This window comes from Rhinolophus ferrumequinum, chromosome 6 (assembly GCF_004115265.2).
Source record: "Rhinolophus ferrumequinum isolate MPI-CBG mRhiFer1 chromosome 6, mRhiFer1_v1.p, whole genome shotgun sequence".
In the NCBI taxonomy this organism is placed as follows: domain Eukaryota; kingdom Metazoa; phylum Chordata; class Mammalia; order Chiroptera; family Rhinolophidae; genus Rhinolophus; species Rhinolophus ferrumequinum.
In genome coordinates, this window is record NC_046289.1 from 60,909,806 (window position 1) to 60,931,383 (window position 21,578).

Sequence of the window (21,578 nt, forward strand, 5' to 3'; positions counted from 1 at the left end):
GGGTGAAGGAAGTATCATGATGTCAAAACTTACTTTCAAATGACTCAGCAAAAAAAAAAATGTACGGAGAGTGATGAAGCAAACGTCACAAAATATTAATAATTGGTTGATACCTGAAGGTTATATGGGTCTTCATTGTACTTTCAAATTTGTCATAGGTTTGAGGGTTTTGCAATAAAGAGTTGAGGGGTAAATTACTATTAGTAATGAAAAAGACATTCAGTTAGTTTTCTAGAAAGTCGGCCTTAGGTTGAAGTAGCAAAAGTGACACAACATGTGCTGCAGGTGGGTAATTCACACAAACACTGCCACACCCATCGGCGGGGGGGGGGGGGGGGGGGGGGGTCTGTTTTTTAGAGCCATTAGAGAAGACAGCTCCTGTCTACAGAGGACAGAAGCTAAAAGGCAATTCTCCCCATCGCTGCTAGTGCAGAACATCGAGGTGAATTTCATTTTCCAGGCTGAAGGCCTTAATCCTGTACCAATCAGGCATGCTCCACTGTATTTGTCTTAGAACAATTTTCTGGTCTGCAAGCATTCACTGACTTGTATGTGTTTTCCTGGGAAACAAATGCTTCCCTAGCTTTACGGTGTTTCAGGCAGAAGAAAAACAGCAAACTTGCCTGGCATCATGGGCAAAGGAGGCCAGGGATGGAAGCGTGGCAGTAAGAGAAGCAACAGAATTGCAGAAAGCTGGAAAAGTGGTACCCTCTCGAATGCACCCTCCCCTAAAAACAACCCCTCTGACTTAGAAAAGGCACGTGAGGTCCTGCCACTCTGGTCCAAAGCCCTCAACAGATCCTTCCTTCTTTGCACAATACTAGGTTGTGACAACTTGCTTCTGGTTCACTGACAACTTGATTCTGTGTCAAAGAGACCGCTGTCATTTTTAGGCCACAAAAGTTTCTTCATTATTAATGGAATGCTATTTGTGCCAAAGTTTTGTTTCTGTTATGATGGTGCCTTGGGGGTGACATCATGTTGAGAGGGGAAGAAAGATAGCACGTTATCTTACCTACTGCAGCAGCAGTCTTTGATGTAGGAATGTTGGTGCAGTCCCCAATCCCAAACACATTTGGGTATTTCTTGTGCTGTAGAGTTTCTTTATCCACATCCACCCAGCCAGCAGCATCAGCCACAGGACTCGTCTTGAGGACATCTGGTGAGCTCATTGGTGGTGTAACATGAAGCATTTCATACTACAAAAAAAGGAAAGCATCCAAATCTGTGTTTTTTCCAATATTTCTATAGCCCCACACGCTGTCCCCACATCTCACTCACCCCTACACTGCTATGGATGCACAGAGCACTATACAATTAGTGCTTATACTGATCCACACCATCTCCAAGATCTTACATGTTCCCTTGGAGTCACGTGATAAAGTAACTAACCATTCCCTTGGCTGACATGGTCTCCCCATAGAGTCCACATGAACCCTTTGGCAGTAGACATAGGGGAATCCAAGATACTGGAGTGAACCTTACTAACATTCTGAAAGAACCCACTGATGTTTCTCTTATTACTAAAATTAAAACAAAGAGGTGGCATATTTCTTACTCACTCCCTGACCCTTAGCTGTTGGCTGGTAAAGTCAGTACTGCAAAGAGGTGTTCAGAGTCCCTGAAACTTGTAAAGGCCGTGTTAGGAGATGGTCTGTAAGCACCATTCCCAAATATGGGTCAATTCTCAAAATAAAGGAAGCCATAAAAATACCAATTTAAAATGAAATATAGGGTGGTAAGAATATTGCCTAGCACTTTGGAGAAAAAGAAGGGGTCTGATTCAGTATTAGGTTTACTGAACCGTGTAGAAGGCAGGATGGACTTTTTTCCCAAATACCTCTATCAAGGTTACCCTTGCCAATAGTACACTGAGCCATTCTGATGGCTCATTTAACTTTTTTGTTTGTTTATTTATCTTCCACTTTTTGTAGTTCATCCTTTTTATTCTCTTTACTTAGTTTTAATAAACTCTACCTAGCAGTTTCAAATTGACTCACATGCTCACAAAACATTTCATTAAGGGGAAAACTTTAGCATCTTAAGACAATCTCAACCTTGTGAGAGTTGATAGCCCCTAATTTCCCCAAGGAGGCCCAGGCCTTCATGGGGACTTGGAAAACACTGGTGGCACCGGGAGTTAGGAAGGTGCCTTGTATTTATTCCCACTCTTGGACAATTGTAAGCTTAATTAGCCTTCAGGAAGAAGAAGTGCTGCAAATGGTCAGTGCTCCTTTGCACGGTAATAATTTGGGGTGGCTCTTTAGGGGCACGAGTCCCTGAGCCTCGGTCTGTTATTGAACCTGAAGACTGAACACATGTCTGCAGGATAATGGATGGAACGCTCAACAGCCATCATCCACTAAATGATTCAGGCCATGTCAGTATTTCTTCAGTTAACTAGAACCACTTTTTTTTTGTAACTGTGGTCTAAATCTTACTAGAGTCATCTCTATCTGTTGGAGTTAACATGCTTGACTTTCACAAGTACATATGATTTCCAGACATCTTTTAGAAGGAAAGTTAAATATTTTCACATAATCATCATAAAGGCATGAAGTTTTACTTGAACTTATATCCTATATTAAAGAAATATTAGGATCTGTTTTATAGAATTATTAAAAATTAACATTAGTATTTAGCTGTAGCTTGTTCTTTATCCATTATTTCCATAAACTATATATGATAAATAATACCCCTCATTAACATAAATAATATATTAATATAACATAAATAATATATTAAATAATATATTAATATATCCCTCATTAACATAAATAATATATTCAGAACAGTGGTTTTCAAACTTTAGTGTTCATAATTAAGCAGCAGTCACAAGACTTGTGGAAAATGCAGGTCTCAGGTCCTACTACCCCCAAAATCCCGATTCAGTAGGTCTGAAGTGCAGGAATCTGCCCTTTAAGAAAATCCCCTTGTGATTTTAACACATGAAACCTGTGGATGACAGTCTAAGAAGCTCTTTCTTGAAGGAACCGGTTCATTTACAATGAAAAATAGAATGCTATACTCTGACAAGTCACTTCACCTTCCCTTTTCTTATCTATAAAGAAATGCATTAAATTAGATAATCTCCAGAATCCTTTCTAGTTCTAGGACTCTATGATGTAAAACAAGTTGAAATTTTTAAAATTTTAGGAAACTTGGACGAGTTCACAGGCTCTCTATTAAGAATCAGACTAGAGGCTTTTAGGTACATTGAATTCTTTACAGGAGTGGTCCTCAGTCCTGGTTGTACATTAGAATCATTCGGGCAATTTCTGAAATTCTTAATTCTCAGTCTATACCCCAGACTAATGAATCCAAATCTCTGGGGGTTAGGCCCAGGCATGAGCACATTTTAAAAGTTCCCCAGTGGTTCCAGTGGGCACCCAGGGATAAGAGCCTGTTTTAGAGCCTTTGGGTCGGGTTTTTGAAGTCCGGATTTTAAAAGTGGAATTGAGTCCAGAAAGAAAATCTGACCTAAAATCCTTCCAAAAGAACACAAATATCCTCTTTCTTTACAATCCCTTTCAAAGAACAATAACCATTTGTTTATCCAAATCCCTACCCCCAACCTCAACTATCCTTTTCCTTTGTTCCTTTAGTCTTCTCCTTTGTTCAGCTCCTCTTAGGATTTGCTCACCTGGATCTCACTATATGAAAGAACTTAGGTGGGGAAGAAGCTCCAAAGGGTGTGCAACCCGAAATTCTCATGACTTAGAGTGGCTTTTCTTAGAAACAGAAATGATGACTGAAACTGTTCCTTAATTCCCCACCCCCACAGGCTTGGTGCTGGTTTAAATGACTCGGTGAAGGCTTTCCCAGTGCCAGATTCCAAGAACATAGCTGAGAACCAAAGCAAAAAAGACCAAATAACAAAATGAAGTTCATGCACTCAAGCTCATATGCTTTACTCATAAAAATTTGTTTCAGGCCCTCATTCACAGCACATTAGTTTTTACTTTACATAAAATTTAACATTTGGCTATCATTTTTTTCCAGCCAATAAAAAATAAGAAGCAGCAATTTAAAAGAGCTGAAGCTGGAGGGACCTCCAAAGTCACTTACAACTTCTTGACAGCTAGGAAAGAAGAAAACAGGAAAGCTACAAAAAGGACACACACAAAATCAAAGAACAGAGTACTTTGAGATGCTTCTGTAAGGTGATAACTAGCCGTAAACCACCCAGAAGGTCCTAGGAGCTTAATTGTATAAGAGCTATTCAAAATTATGACCCTGAGCTGGGGCAGTTTATACTAGATCAGCCTGGGAATCCTGTGACACCAGAAAGTAAGAAAGTGCTCAAAAATACGATGGCAACAGGTCACAAGGACATAGGAATCATCTTGAAAGGGCTCCTACTGACCAAATCTGGTATGATTTGAGCACCAAAGTAATTAAGGACAGTAATGAATTATGAACCTTGGGTAAAAAATAGGTATTGATGAGTTCATACCAATAATGATTTAATTAAGAGAGAAGGGAGGGATTTTGCTGACAATGCAAGAGCCTACTGGTAAACATGGAGAAAATGCTGGAAAATCATCATTTTGCAACCACCGTAGTAGAGATTGGATTGAGCAAAAATCATCAATGGAGGGTAAATCTAGGGGGAAACTTTAATAAGGATTAAGGTGTTTGCATGATCTTAAAATGCCTCCCCATGGACTTCTCATTAGCAGCAAGGGAGAAAAAGAATAATATACAGTGGAGAAATCGGACCATATCTTGAGTGGTGATCACAATGAACATCATCAATGAACATCAATGAAAGCACTGTGTGCTTTCAGATGGGTTACCCTAGAAGAACACAACATCGCTTACACAGCATTGCAGTCTAAAAAGCATAGCCTGAAACTAATCACAAGAAAACACAGACAAACCCAAAATCAGGAACACTCTTTTAACAAATAAAAGTGGTGGGAGGGGGGTTGTATTAGTTCAAAATGCAAGTGTCACAGGAGACAAAGAAAAGCTGTGGAAATGTTCCAGATTGAAGGAGGCTAAAGAGACATCACAATTATCGGCAATACATGACTATAGATTGGGTCCTGTCCTGAAGGGCAAAGAGTGCTATAAATGCCATTGAAAACAAAACTGGAATACAAATGGTAGATGAAAATATTATATCTGTGCTAAATTTACTGAGTTGATAGCTGAACTGTGGTTATGTACAAGAATACCCCTATGTCTTAGGAAATTTACAGTGAAATATTTAGGGGTAAAGGGCTATGATATATACAACTTACCTTTAAATGCTTTGGGTAGAGGGAGATAAATGAAATGATAAAGCAAGGGGCTAAAACTCTATATTGAGTGAATCTAGGTAAAAGCTATATACAGTTTTCTGTATATATTTTTATACATGTACTATTTTTATTTTTGCAACTTTCTCAAAGTTGAGATTATTTCCAAATAAAAGTTTTTAAAAATTACGACCTTGAGTCATCAGTAATATTTTAAATGATAGTCAATTCATCCCATGTAAGAAAGGAAAAATGTCTGCAATATATTTAGAAAGAGCTTGAACTAAAAAGCTTAAAATGTGAAGTTTTGATGTTTAGAAGATTAATCTTTGGTTCACTTCAGAATTGCTTTTTATGGAACCCTTCATTCCTCTAAAAATGCTGAATGAATAAAATATGACTGTGCACTGTTTTTTCATTGCTAACAGTCCTTGCCAGAATGATACAAACAAATGATTCTTCCATGCATGCATCTCCAGATGCCTTTTCATCTTGTTCTTAATCCTCACACAGTCCTACAAAAGTACTATTCCCACTCTCAGAAGAAGAAACGGAGACACGTGGAGGCCACAGCTACGTACAAAGGCTAGATCTTTCCAAGGAGGGTGGAGCTAAGCCAGATTGCTCAAGGAATGTTAAGTGCTTCCTTTTATGCACAGGTGAAAGAAGTTTCAAGACAGCTTCTTCCAGAGGTGAAAGACTTCCCTGTCATTCTTGAACTATCCACAAGCAGAGCTGTGTCTCCTTTACCGTAAACTGAGACAATCACCAGATCCTGCAGTTAAGGAAACCCTTCCTGAACTCTAGGCAGTAACTGAAGTTGTGAAATATTTGGATGCTTGAAGTGACTCAGTGCCAAGCAAAGTAGACACACAAAACAGGTTGAAAATCCACTTGGTACCAGTAGATAAACACTCCTCACCTCCCATGGACACAGCCTCTTACCTCTTTCTCTTCCCCACCCACTTTGGTCCACCTTCTCCCCTATCACTGTCCTAATAGCTCATTGTCATCAGCTTCTCCCAGCACACAACGATGGTGGACAAGGAAGTAGAAGCTGGGGTGTCATCTGCATCTATGACACTGTTCAGCTGACAGTTTAACCTCGCCACTCACTGAAATCACTTGGGTCTCTCCAGGTTTGTCCACGTTCTCAAACACAGCCTCTTGTTTATCAGCTCGGACTTCAATGAGGTTTTGCTTGTAGTTAACAGTGAGGTTCCTCTCCTGGATGATCTCTTGCAGGGCATCAGCATACTTCTTAACCCCAAAAATCGCTCCAAGAGAAGTGTTGAAGATGATATTGGCCTTGGATCGCTTCCCTGTCTGAGAAAAGAGAAACAATAGAAACAATCAACATCAAAGCACTACTCCAGCCACCTTTTTTTTTTTAACCGAAGCCAGAATTAAAACCTTCAGAAGAGACCTCGCCAGCTTTGTCCATCGCTATACTCTGGTGGGGAGAGGTGTGGACCAATCCACTGCCTCCTTCTTATTTTCTGTCAGCAACACAACAAACTGCACACTTGACTCAGGGTGGAGGTGGGCACTGTTCAATCGAAAGCCAGAGGTGAGGTATGTTCCAGGTAGAAATGGAGCTGAATTTCTTATTCATATGTTCATCTGTTCATTCACTCAGTAACTATTCACTGAGGTCCCAGAGTTGGCCAGGTACTGTTCTAGGTGCTGAGAGGACAGCAGTGAATTAGACAAGGCTCCCGGGTCTCCTTGGCTCACACACTCTAGTCATTGTTCATGTTTCAGAGAGGCTCGGATTCATCCAAACAACTAAGATCTTATGGCACCTGAAATAGAAACTTCTCTCAGGCCATCCAAGAATTGGGAAAAAAGAGTTAAGCAAAGAGAATTTCCAGGAGGGAAGAAACAACTCGTCTCTTAACTCTTTTCCTTCGTTCAGCTGCTTTAGGATTTGCTCACCTGGATCTCACTATTTGAAAGAACTTAGGTGGGTAAGAACCTCCAAACTCTGTGCCAACCCAAAATTCTCATGCCTCAGAACGGCCTTTCTTAGAAACAGAAACGATGACTGAAACTGTTCCTTAATTCCCCACCCCACAGGCTTGGTGCTGGTTTAAATGACTCAGGTGAAGGCTTGCCCAGGGCCAGCTTCCAAGCGCACAGTCAGCATCTCTTCAGCCCCATCTTCCTCTCCCCTCCTCCCACCTGTCCCTTCACAAAATCACAGGCTGCTTTGAATCCTGACTGAAGCCAAACCTGCTTTGTTAAACCAGATGTGACATCCCACACAAAGGCAGGAGAGCAGCCGCAGCTTCCTCACAGCTTCACGCCACGTGTTCTTGAGCTGCGAACCACTGCTCTGACACAGAACGTGTCTGCGGGATGCTGAGAAAGTGTCCCCACTCAAATATCTCTTTCCACGAAGATTTGAAGTTCTACATGAACAGTTCTTTTTGCCTTTAGAACTGTCATATTGCCTATTATACTTGCTATATATCAAAAACCAGAAAATATTCATAACCTTGAACTTGAGTGGGGGCAGCTGAGGATACTATTATGTCTAAAGATGAACAACGAGCTAATTGTCTAACTATGTGGAAATATTGAAACCATCTCTATCATACCTCCCAGTGGACTTTTATACACACATGTAAAAGTATGTTACAATGACTATTTAACAACATGTAATACATTTAAATTTGTATGTACATATGATTGTAACATGTTTTGCATAGGCAAAAAGATGGAAGGTCATGTCAAATTGATGACAGCAGCTGTATTAAATCAATTGAATTATGAGTGACTTCTTCCTTTTTCTATTTTATAAACTTTGTAATATAATTACAAAAATATAACTTTGTACATATGTGATAAAATTTAGAAATAAAAAAAGGTATTTTGACGTGGATAAAAATGGAATTCCGACAATCACTGTATTAGCACCATCTGCGCCCCCTTGTCTCTGTCCCTGGAAAGGAAGCATACCTTCCTGAAATAGGCTTCCGATAAATACATGATTTTCTGTGGGGCTCCAGCACACTTTATCGGAGTATTTGGGAAGGTAAAGATGGCATTGCCTTCCTTGAAGTCCTGCAGAGCTTTCCATGTCTTCTCTACCGTGCTAACTGAATAATTAGACCCTATTTTGGGATGAGCAAAACCTTCAGGTAGACCTTTAATCTGTAACAAAACACACACAAAGAAAAAAAATTTTAACAGAAGTGCAAATGGCTTTAGAGTCCTTGTTCTTTGCCATGTCTACAACCTCAAAAGCATTTCAGTACAATTATAAACCACTAGTACTCACACACAATGGAGGAGGCAAGTGGGTGAGCGATCTGCTAAGACCAGCACTACAGCACCTGTCAAGCTGCAGACTGGGTTCAGCCCGGGGGAGCCCCTCCACCTCCCTGGCCTTAAGACCATGATTTGAATACATTTCTTCCAACCAACAGAGTGAGGACAAGAAGCCAGCCATACTTCCCTTTTGGAGAACCAGTTGTCTTACTGGGAAGAAGAGTGAGAGGCAGAACCAAGAGCTACGTTGTCAATAATAGCAAACGTAAATTACCCTTCAGCAGGTTGTACCAGATAAAACTCTGGGTAAAGACAGGTAATTAGAAACACGGACTTGGTAATCCCACAGACCTGGCTTGCGTCCTAGCTTTTCCACTTGTGAGTGTGATTACCCAGCGTCAATTACCTGATATGTCCAAGCCACTGGGTCTCCAACTGTGGTCTCCAGACACACCCAGAAACTTGCTGAAAATGCACATTCTCAGACCCCACCCCAGACCTACTGAATCAGACCTCCTGATTCCTCACAAGCCCAGAAATCTATTCTAATAGGCCTTCCAGGTGATTCTGATGCACACTTGAGAAGGCTTGAGAAGCTCATGCTGAGCATCTGTAAAATGGGGATAAAAGCACCTGCTTCTTAGGGTTGTTGGCAGAAGTAAATGAGACCATGTGTGTAAAATACATAATAAGTGTTCTGTGTTAGTGTATTCCTGCCAGTAAGATTAACCGGATACTTGTCTTAATGTTGAAAGGTTCACAGAGCGCAATGAAGATGGCACAGACTGAGTTAAGAGACTCAGGCACCAGCTCTTCCAGCAAGAGCAGGAAACTCAAAAAACAGTCACCAGAACCTCCCCAGCCTGTTCTCCAGAATGTAGGGCCACCACCTCTGGAGTCACTCGACACCTATCCCTCAGGTCTCAAGGAAACAGTTTTATGACCTCCTCCATGACACTCAATGTTATGCGCAACTATTCCTCTGATTACTGATCATATCTCCCGCTGCAGTTTAAGTGGTTGCAATATTAGCAGTTTCAACAATAATAATCATTCATTATTATCAAATTACTTTGTATTTTAATATTTCTGCAGTTTCACGTCTATGCTAACATTGTATATACACTATATTCCTCTGAGGGAAGGAGGGAAATATTATTTGATCATAAACACAGATGAGAAAACTGAAGTACAGCAAGATTGAGAGACCTAGCTAGAATCTTCCAGAACCAGACACTGAAGCCCCTGACCACTACGTAGAACTCTTACCACAGGACCTCTGTACTTCCTGGTTCCCAAAGCAAAACTCACTATCCAAGGATAAACAAATAGCTGATCGCTTATCACCTTCCTTGTTTTTCTCTAGTCTGAAGAAGTTTTTGTTAAGGGTAAAGGTGCCATAAGGTGGCAACCAACCACCTTTTAGGAAGACCTGGTCATAAAGGGTAGTTTATGATGCCTCATCTAATCCAAGTTGCTTCTCTGGGAAGCAGAGGGAGGCAGGGGGAGGCAGAGGAAGAAATGAGATCAGACCCCACTTTGGCTGCATAGTAATAGGCTATACGCTGGGAGCTGTGGAGTGTCCTATCACACTGATCAGGCCAGCGAGCAGGACTCCACACTGCAGAGACCTCATGCAGCTGGCAGGAGAAAGAGGCAGAGACAGCTGGGCAGACGGGGGCAGCCTGGGATCCAACAGAACCCAAATCAAAGATCCAGCCCTTCTGGAGGCCCAGCTACATTCCTGCCCTAGAGATCCATACACTTGGGTATGCTCATTATATAAATCCCGTTTTTGTTTACAATAATCTGAGTAGTTTTCTATTGTCTGCAATCAAAGAGTGCCAGGTAATAGAGTAGTTTCAGTTTCCTCGTCTCTTAAGTGGAAATAAAAATACTTACCTCACAAGTAGTTGTGAGGAATCAATATTAAATTCCTAGCATGGTCTCTGGTGCATAGTAGAGACTCCCTAATAATAGCTACTTTTAAATATTATTGTTTCCTGCAAGAGACTGCCAAGGACTCTCAATACTGGTTTCTTCAAACAGTCCTGCTCATACAACAATGGGACTGTCGGGGAGACGGTACCGTGGACTTAGCAAAGACGGCACATCTCAACACTTCTGGGGCTCTTCTGAGGGACGTGGACCTCCCAGAAGCTGTAATTGGCACCTCTGTCCATATTGTCTACTCCATAGCTTGTTACATGAGACTCGTGACCACGACACCATGATCAAATCCATCACAACCTTCACACCAACTCATGGCTCCTTTGAAACTTCACAGAACACATCCTAGGACATTGTCACTACCCTCACCCTGGACATGTCATGACTCTGGGTTTTTATACAAAAACACACTTCAAAGACTCTTACTGAGAAACAACTCAGATGAGGCCCTTGCCTGTATCACATTCCTGGAGTTTGTGACCTGGTTATCACGATGCTTTACGTGCTTCCACTCTTTATCCAGAGTCCCCAACAAACTTCTAGAAATCATAATTACTGACTCACTCCATGTTTTGGAAAACTAAACTTGAACCTCACAATTGTCAGACAGCATCTGGCTCCCTAGTTCACTGAACAGGGAGATCTAAGGAACTTCCAGGGTAGTATTTATATTGTGTCAGTCACTTCATACCAAAAACCCAGCTTCTACACAGCAAAACCCAGAACTCCTCCTAGCTTCTGATAAACTAATTGCTGGTATTTTACCCTTAAAGTCTGCTTAAGAATTCGTAATCTAAATCTTGCTTTCAAAGGAAAATTTCATCTGTAATGCAGTCAACTCAGTCTTATACAGAAAGGCAGTTTTCTTGTAAGTGTGGAAAAGGTTGCTCTTTTGCAAGAATTCCCATTAGAGCATGGACATGCTGAACCCTGATTAAAGCTTAGAGCTAGGTCATATTATCATTGACAGAATCTTAGATAAGACTTTTAAAACCATAAAAAGACTGCTAAGAAATAAAACTGGAAGAGGATTTCTTAGTAGTCTTTCTTGTCAAAATGAAGATAAAGCCACTAAATGCAGTGTTTAATCTTGGCATAAGTAGGTCAGTGAACACAGAAGTAGTTTAAAACTGTACCTTCTCATAGTCCAGCTGGATTCCGAGAGCAATAATAAGATATTTGTAGGAGATCTGCAACACAAAACAATGCCATTTTAGACCAGGACCCAAAAAGTGACAGTCCAAGCGATGACTCGGCCCCCAGACATGTGTGTGGCCAACACCATGTTTCCATTTCTTAATATGAATAACGTGGGTCTGTGGGTGGTGGGCAGGGCAGCAGGGAGGGACTCACGTCCCAGTGTGCTATCATGCCCACCATTCTCTGTTGCCCCACACCTCACTGCTTCACAAATATTATATAGCCTGCCTGACTTCTGAGAGCTAGAGACTCCTATATTTTTACACAGTGGAGAATGACAGCAAAGAGGCCACGTGTTTTGTGCAGTGCTTGTGTTAACACTTTTTCATGTGGAGGAGTGGGAGAATGACTTTCTTATTTTAAAAAAAATCAACTTTCTTTAAAAGCTGTGGGGTAATATGTGAATCTGAAGCAAATCTGACCTGTCATATAGATGGATCAATATCATAACAGAGGAACTGCTATTTTGAGGGTCATTGTAAAGGATGTAATATAATGTACCTGATCTTATTTAATGATCTGTTTGGAATTTAAAAGTCCCCTCTTTAAATAGAGGCATTGTGATTATTCATGCTGAGAAGAAAAGGCTCTATATTTATCATGACAGAAATGCGTGTTTAGGATCAGGAGGAAAACAAGTTGAAATAAAAAGTGTAAGCAAGAAGGACTTGCCTAGAAAACTAGTGATGGAGAATGATTGCAATGAAAGTCAGAAGCTTAGAAAAGCAACAGTTGGTGGTGACTGCCTCACTCTTGTACTAAATAGAGAAGCAAAGCACACAAGCTGAGCAGATCCCAGTTGGAGACAGGGGACTCCAAGATGCCAGAGTGCTTGGCCCAGGCTGGGAAGCCAAGAGGAGCAAGCCACTGAAGAGGTCCTGCCCTGGGATCCAGAAGATGCAACTCCATCGTCACTTCCACAGCGAGGCTTTCCTATGATTCAATCTTCCTCCTGACCCCTCCTGGGGGCTCCCTTAGCACAGTGTACCTGATGCTTTATGACACTTGTCATGTTATACAGCAGTATTGTTCTCCCCTACTACATCAAACATGCCCAGAGGATAAAGGTTATCTTATTCTTTATATTCCAAGAATCCAGCATAGTCACTAAATTAAAGTGAGAAACTCAGTAATGCTTGTTGAACGAATGATTTCAGTTGCTTGTGAAAAATACCATTTATCAAAGTGGATAGATAATATATACAGCATCATCCATATGATTTGCCTTTCCATAGACAACAGGTTCCCTGAAATTCCTTGTTCTGTAGGAAAGTGTACTGAGCCCATTAAGTGGATGACTGAATTCTGTTGAGTCTTCAGGGTATGTGAGGCCAGAGGTGGCATGGGGTCTGGGCTGATTATCTACAGGTAAAACACATGAACACTGTCAACAGGAAAAGGCTTTGGTTTGTGCGTGTCTCGATGGTTCTATTAGAGCATAATATTGATTTTTTTTACGGCTAGTGATAACAGATAAGCTTAAGATTATGAAAAAAATCATTAAGAGAGAATAAACCCTAAAGTAGCAAAGAATAAAAAGAAAGCTTCAAGCCTTTGAATGAATTCAAGTTTTGAGGCCAGATGATCTAAACTCGAAGGAATTGCAAAAACTTGTAAACAAGACTTTTGAGCAACTGCAGAGAACACTGCAGACCTCGCCAGAAGCCTAAATATGGGCAAATATTCTAATTTTATACAAGTGGTAGGGGAGGTAAATTCTGAAACTATGCATAACAACTTAATGAAAAGGATGTTTATCCATTTCATCTATTAAATAGGTATCCCTTAGTAATCTAGAAAAAGAAGAGCATCAACATGGGAGTGCAGATTGCAAACCTGCTTTCAGAGAGTCAGCAGTCAAGAACGATGCTGACACATAGTGGAGACTCAATAAATATCTCCTTTTCCTTTTTTTCATGTATCCTTTTAAAAATAATAATAGCAACATTTCTTGAGCATCCACTTGGTGCAACCAATAAGATGACATCTCCCATGACATGTATGTAATATGCAGATTTCTGATATCTGACTACGAAATACTTTTGCTTTAAAATTCTTGGAAGGAAGCCCCACCAGCTTGCACCAACTTCTTTCCCAGCCCTAAAACAAGACACTACAACTTTCATAAGGGTCTAAGCCTGGGAAGTCTAAGCAGGGCTCAGAAGTGAGAACAGCCCCCCACCCGTGCCTCTCATTCTCAAGAGATGAGATCCTAAGATGAGCACAAAGCCCACCACAAAGAGCTCTGAGCTAGTCCTGTAATGTAAAATAGTCCAGTCGAGGGGGGCAGGCACTGCTGTACCAAAAGGGCGATGTGGGTTATAAGATACAAGTCTCCTGGCCCTATGAGCAGGCAGCAAACTGGCAAGGGAAATGAGCCCCAGGGCTCAGTCTTGGGAACTGAGAACAATTTTGTGTTTAATTCAGTCTGCTCTCCTGGACTTTCGGGGGGAAAATAAGGAAGTTCATCAACAGGGGTAAAATAATATATAAAAACTTTAATTAAAATCAATATTAAATAATATATCAAATATTATTTATTTTAGGATGGGAAAGCCTGATTTGACAGTGGATCATGTGAAAAAAAGACCCAGAGATTTGAATGGACCTCAAAGCCAGCATGAATCAGCACTGTGGTAACTGTTACTAAAAAGGCAAATGCTAGCTTACGCTATATCCGACTGTGGGAGAGATGGTGCCACTCTCTTCTGGGCTGTTCTGTAGAGCCATTTACTCTTCCAGGTGCCTCTTTCATAGAGGCACAAACAAACCAGATGACGTCCAAAGCAGGGTAAGGAGGGTAGTGAAGGGACTGGAAACCATGAAATATGAGGAAGGGTCAAGGAAAATGGGAAGGAGCACAAGTCTATCAGAAGAGAAGACTGACACAGACTGTGAGAACCATCTTAGAATAGTTGAAGGGTTTCTCCACACAAAAGAGGGAAGATATCCTCTCCAACCCTACAGGAAGAACAAGGAACAAGAAAGGTATTGAGTCCAATAACACACTGGGGGCCCAAGAAAGAATAAGAAAGAGTTTACAGTTCTGACCCACTAAAGGCAGAACTTTCATATAATCTTAAAAAATGAAGAGGAATAACTCTTCATTGTTGTTAGAGAATTCCTTGACCCTGAGACATGTAAATACCAATTCATTTTCAATTCAATCCCCCACCCCGTGTCCCAATCCTAATTATGTGGCTCTATTATTTTTCATTAATAGTCATCACCTTCTAACACACTATATAATTTACTTATTATGTCTATTATTTATTGTACGTCCTCCTCCACTAGAACATAAAATCCGAGACAGTAAAGATTTTTGTCTGTTTTTGTTCACTCGTATATCCCTAAAACTGTACCTAGCTTATAGTAGATGTTTAATAAATATTTGTGGAAAGAAGGAAGGAAGGAAGGAAGGAAGGAAGGAAGGAAGGAAGGAAGGAAGGAAGGAAAGTAGGAAGGAAAGAAGAAAGGAAGGAAGAAAGGAAGGAGAGGAAGCCAGAGGCAGGCAGGTAATCTTGTTTAAGGAAAGGCTTCAAAGAATCTCTGAATTTGAAATCAAATGCAAAATTTGGTACATATGTGCATTCTTTTATCAGGTGCTCGAAAGATCTATGACCCAAGGAACGCTTAAGAATGCCTGTGGCCAATGAGTTCCTGCCTAGAGGAAGGGGTTGGACTTGAAAACGTTTCAGATTCCCACCAACTCTCAAATTCTACAATTCTCTTTAAATGCCAGTGTGCCCAATTTGGAGGGAGAGTGAGGAGGGTATTAAGGCCAATAATACCCTGGGGGCCCAAGAACCACAGAAGCCCAGAAGAGGCAGTGTGCAGCATGATGGCTGCTGCACAGTGTGCTGCTGTCATGGGCTCAGCAGCAGTGAGGGGACATGATGCTGCAAATGGCTTCTGAGCCTGTCATCCCACCATCCTGTTCTCATCCCCTCAATCAAAGGGGCAGCAATTGCTGAAAAGCTTTGATCCCTGGTAGTGGGCAGAGGGGAGAGACTTCTAAATGGTGCTGAGTAATTACGAGCCTCCAGCTCCAGCAACAGCAATTCTGGCACAAACCTTCCCTTACAACCCTGGCAGAGCTCTCCGTCGTGTAACTGGGATAGATATTTTCCAACACTCCCTTCCTCTGGGAGTCCATCCGTCAGGTAGAGAAGCTGGCTATTTCAAAGGAAAAAGGAGGAAGAACCTGCCATTTTAGCATGTAGCAGGAGTATTTGTTCAATAAACATTCAGGTGCAAAATACTGTGCCAAGCAACAGGGCAAACAGTGGGTGTTCACAAATACTTGTCTTAGTTGTTCATTTATTAATTTATCATCACTCAGTCCTTCCTTCGATCCCATCCTCCATTCACCACACAACCTCCTGTCTCATGCAGTATTCAACACACACACGCATATATACCACCCTCTGCTCATGAAGCTGACCAGTTTGCTAATGGCTGTGCATTTCATACAAGCCCTCAGATTAACAAAAGCCAAAGGACCCCAGTGGTTACCTCCTTGCCGTTGTCTGTGTGGACGCAGTTCTTGTCTGGGTTCAGCTCAACCACTCTAGCTTTGATCCATTCTACACCAGATGGAATCACACTTGCTGTGGGACGGCCAGATGAAGACAACTGTTTGGCACCAGCACCCACCAGTGTCCAGATTGGCTGGTAGAAGTGTCTCTGAGAAAGTATTCGGAGATTCATTTCAACTTGAGGCTGATAAAAAGGGTCATAACTAAAGGTACCTGAGCTAGACTCTCTCGGTTACTCCCCCCTGACCCTTGGAGTATCACATAGAAAGTCTCCAGGATATTCCCCACCCCTTCTCCCACTGGTGTCTCCTTTGATGCTAAGCTCTGAATGGCAGTCACCTACACAAGAATTCTGCCAAGATTTTGAAAAAAGCCACAAACTCTCTTTAGTGACCATTGTATTATTTACTGCTGGCAGTTGATTGGGTATTTAACATATGTATGTTGCACATACATGCATATATACACACATTATAGATACATTTATGTGCACAGATATAAAGAAAATTAAGCCCAGTAACCCAAATATGGTTCCTCAGAAGTTTGTAGGGACTATGGTAAGTCTGAAAAGTTTACAGCCACTCTGGGGATCCTCAAAACTTCATTAACTTCCAACTGTGTCCCAAGCCCGTGGAAGACACAGACATTCCCCAGCAGCTGTATTCACCCCCCTTCTCTTTTCTAAGAGGTTTTACACCCAAAGTGAGCAGGCACCAAATGCTACCCCATAATGCAACATGCCCAAACTTCCACTATTTTCTGGAGTTGTCTTGCTTCAGATGGTCCACTCTTGATCTGAGTTGGTTGTGAAAGTTCTTGACTCAGTGGCAAAGGTCAGATTGGTTTAATGGCCTCTGAAAACTCCAGTTCACTTATGGAGTGGATTGGGGGACCAAGAGCTCTCAACATTGCCAAAATGCCTCAAGCTAGTTGGACGGAATTGCCAACACCCACAGAGAAGTGAAGAGTACATGAGGAATGGCTTTGGAATCTCCTTATAGCCAATAATGGATGTGAGCCAAGAGGAGAAGAGGCAGAGATCTCCAATTGTGAGAGCTCAACAATTTCAAGTCCTTCGGTACCAGAAAAAGGAATGAAAATACAGGTTAGGACTTTTTTTAGACTATGAATAAGCATCAGTTCCAGCAATCACTAAACCAGAACCGGAAGGAAAGTGCCAACTGCCTGAGCCACTGGCAGCTCCTTGGAGAAACTCCTGTTCTGTACTTCCTCAAGGGGCAAGACAGAAGTGATTCTGGCCTCCTGAATTGTGTCCAGTGTCTCAGATTAGCCATCTTATTACAAAGAGTAGCCCCTGTTTAAGGGTTACATGCAATACACCATAAGCCACCTGACACAGCTCTCAAACCATTGTCATTTAAAATGTTGTCCCTGAATCACTTTGAAAAGGAAAGTGATAGAGAGCATCCTCTAGTCTCCTCTCAGTTCACAGCATACCAGTCAGAGATAACAACACAGCCTGTGCAGCCTCATTTGCTACTGGGGAGACTTTCTTGCCCTCCCTTCCCCACCAAACAGGTACCAAATCCATTTTGCTTTTCCCTCCCAAGGATACAGCTCCCAACTGGTACATGCCTGGTTCCTCAGGGAAAAGGCAAACCACCAAAAATTTCAAGTATTTTTCTAAAGATTTTAGACAATCTTAAAATAGTTTTCATGAAATAGTGCCTTACGAATAGTTTCTGACTTCCCTCCTGGTGCCTGCTCCCTTTTTCTGCCTTATAACATGATTATAATTCCTTGCACTTAAATTTCTGAAACCTACTGACACGTTCCCAGAGGCCTCCCTGCCCCTCAACTCATCACCCTTTCTCCAGACTGGAACAGAAGTAGGAAAGTATAATGACCATTGATTTTCCTGTGGACGTGATGTTGGAGGTGGAGGGTTTCCTGGGTAGAATTGTCTGTCCCAAAAAAGACAGATTGGAGTCCTAACCCTGGTACCTGTGAATGTGACCTTATTTGGAAATCGGGTCTTTGCAGGTGTAAGTTAAGGAAGTTAAAACGAGATTATACTGGATTAGAGTGGTCCCTATCCAGTTACGGGGGTCCTTATAAGAAGGTCAGGTGAAGACAAAGACAAGATTGGAGTGATGTAACTACAAGCCAAGGAACACCAAGGATGGGGGAGCTTGGCCCTGCTAACACCTTGGTTTAGGGCGTCTGGCCTCCAGAACTGTGAGCGAATAAATATCTACTGTTTTAAGCCCACTCGGTTTGTGGTAATTCGTTATGGCAGCCCTAAGAAATTAATACAGAGAAGAACATATAAAGCCAAGCGATCTGTCCTCTCTCTCTTCCTCTACCTTCTCCAATCCTTTTGGACTACCTGCTTTTTGTGCCCAGGAGAAGCACTCAGCCAGGGACACGACATCCAGTGCCTGACAGTCAGCCCCTCCCCACCCCTTAGTACATACGCACACACAGGCACATGTACACACACGCACTCAAAAGGGGGAGACTTACTTCACTGGGCTCAATGATGGCCACATTCTCTGCCTGCACTCTCCTCTTCATACGCGCGGCCATGGTGATCCCACCGCTGCCCCCACCCAGCACCAGCACCTCATAGTGGTTCTTGGCTGCTAGGCCGACCCCTGTGTGCAGCTGAAATGGGCTGGCCTGCTGAGCACCCAGCCTGAGGAAGCAGGCAAAGAGCCGGGCACGGGGGCTGGACACCATGGCGAACAGCGGGGTCATCTTCAGACTGGATCAGGCTAGAAAGGAACAGATGAAGCTGTGAGTAAGGAAGGAACCATTATGCAACCAAAACATTTTCTTTCTGGAGGAAGGGGAGGCTAGCACCTGGCCAGCTCCAGCTGGTGCCCACCATCTCCCTCAAGACCACCTTCCTGTCTAACTATGGTCCCAGAATCTCCTGAGAGCACCTGAATGGTAACTAACAATCGGCTCAGCTTTCCATTTCTCCCCTTCCTCTTTTCAGGACATCTCGGACTTTGAACCCAGGAAGCCTCATCTTTTAAGTTCTTTCTAATACGTAGTTTGTACCCATCCTTGTCTATCCAAAAATATCTAGGGCATCCTGTGGTTGGATCCAGCTGTCACCCATTCTCCTCTCAGCTACACATCTCAACTCTTTATTTGGCTTTTCAGTCCATCAAAGATGTAGGAGCCCACAGACAGGCACACCTGTACAATTCCTTGCCATAAAGACCTTGCTGAAACAGAAATATTCCAGCAAGAAACCCACCTTCTGAGACTCAGAGTTCAAACCAAGGTTTCAAATTCAGAGTTTAAACCTCCTGGTTCTGCTTGCCCAGGGACACACAACTTAAATCACGGGCTACAGACACACAAGCAAAGGACCTCCACACCTTTGGCAATTTCAACCGGATGATAAAAAAGCCATCAAAGGAGCCCTGCCTGGTATCATAAAGTTATGTTTTATGTAAAGCATCTACACATGTTCCCGACCAGTCTTTTATTACAGCCAATCAGTAAAGAATCTCCCCTTAATAGTTCCTCTGAGAGATGCACTTAACCTTTAGGAAAAGGTGTTTCTGCTCTGAGCAGTTAGTGCTTTGGCAGTGAGGAAATGACATCTTCTCAGAAACAGGCTTTTGGCTTCCCCCGTCCACAGAACCAGCTTTATGTCTTGGTTACCATCTACTTGTATAACTTGAAGGGCCCAGACTCAAAATGGCTCCCTCTCTGGGTATTACAGTGTCCCAAATTCCACTATCAAGTTCAGTCCTTTGAGTTCAACACTGTTCCAGGAACTCTTTTATTCAAATGGACCCATCTGCAGATAACACTTCTGACTGCACAAGTCACTAACTTCTTAATGGGAGCAATTTAATAATATCATTCACCCCCCAAGTGGAGAGGAGGAAGGCTACAACAAGGGGATTAGAGAAAGCTGACAGGGAAAAGAGCTCTGAAAGGAAGAAGAAAAGGTCCTGGAGGAGAGAGAAATGACTGGAAGTGGGAAGGAGGAAGCCTGAGGGCTGATTAATTCTATGCAATTAATCATAAGGAGCGACCCAGAGATTTGGGAACCACAGAAAGTGGGGGCAGGTTCATACATTGTTGCTGCAAGTTTAAAATCAGTATGACCCTTCTAGAAAACAACATTTATTATTTTTTGATCCTGCATTTCCATTTCTGGGACTAGGGTCTAAGGAAATAACCTCTAATACTGAAGAAGATAAACCTTTACAAAGATGTATCTCACGTACTCATTTATAATATGGTGAACACTCAGTTAACCGGGTCATAGATTGGATCTCATTAGGTCCTGTTTACAACAAAACAAAACAAAAAACTGTAGGTTCCACACTGGCCAGGGACCACTCACGTCCCAGACTGTTTCAGTGGGGGGGCAGGGATTGCAGTCTGAATATCAAAACTTTGGGGAAAGGGTAAGTAAAACATGGTTACATAAGATGTTATATAAAGACTATGTAAGTCCTTCAAAATTATGTTTAGAAAGAGCACATAAAATGCTTATGTTATGATCCATATACAAATTGGAAATACAATATGAACTCAACTATGCAAGAGAAAATGCACCAAAACCAAGATACCAAAATGTTAACACTGGGTTTTAGAATAATAGGTGATTTTGATTCTTCTGCTTTTCTGTATTTTATAAAATTTCTACTATATACATATGTTAATATACATATATTAATGTTGTAATGATAAAAATCTTTATTTTGATGATAATAACTAATATATATTAAGTCCTTTACATAAGCATGTAACTTCTGAGTTGGCTGCCATTATCATCCCCATTTTACAGATGATAAAACTGAGGTAGGGAGCAGTTAAGTGACTCTCAAGTTCATACAGCCCATAAGTGGTGGACAGTAATTTGAACCCAGGAACTCTGGTGCCAGAGTCTCTACCTTAAACCACAACACTCTCCTTTCTCTGTGATCTTTATCAACAACAAAACAATGCTAACATGACATGTTAAAAAAAGAAAAAGATATATTTTCCACACTTTCCAGAAAAGAGAAACCATTTTTCATGGTACAGACAGCTAAATATTAGCAATATTTTATATAACTATAATGATTTTTTTCTTCTGCTTTGTATGTGCTTTTCTCAAGTTTTCTTAAATGAACTCTACTGTTTTAAATTTTAAAAATCACTCAATCTGATTTTTTTTTTAAACGATTGAGGAGTGGAGGATATCACCAATTAGGATGTTGCTATTTGGTAGGGAAGGAAAATGATATTTTTTGGTGAATAGAAAGTCATCAAATCTTGCCTTTATAAATGTCTACAGAATGATAGAATCACAGCAAAACTCCTCACTACTCAGGAAAAGGGACACCATTTTTTTTCTTTTTTCTTTTTCTTTTTTGTGTGTCATACA

At 41.6% G+C, this 21,578-nt stretch overlaps 1 protein-coding gene across 3 annotated transcripts in view; it reads right to left on the reverse strand.

The window, feature by feature from the left end:
* Positions 1-21,578, reverse strand: part of SQOR (sulfide quinone oxidoreductase) — a 40,984-nt gene that overhangs the window by 5,197 nt on the left and 14,209 nt on the right. For all 3 annotated transcript variants that reach the window (XM_033109102.1, XM_033109101.1, XM_033109103.1), the window contains 6 exons: positions 18,698-18,948; positions 16,188-16,358; positions 11,609-11,662; positions 8,211-8,405; positions 6,363-6,572; positions 1,016-1,199 (listed from right to left, as the gene is read on the reverse strand). In XM_033109102.1, coding sequence (XP_032964993.1) covers positions 1,016-1,199; positions 6,363-6,572; positions 8,211-8,405; positions 11,609-11,662; positions 16,188-16,358; positions 18,698-18,931 — 1,048 coding nt within the window. In that variant the 5' untranslated portion in view covers positions 18,932-18,948. The remainder of the gene's footprint in view (positions 1-1,015; positions 1,200-6,362; positions 6,573-8,210; positions 8,406-11,608; positions 11,663-16,187; positions 16,359-18,697; positions 18,949-21,578) is intronic.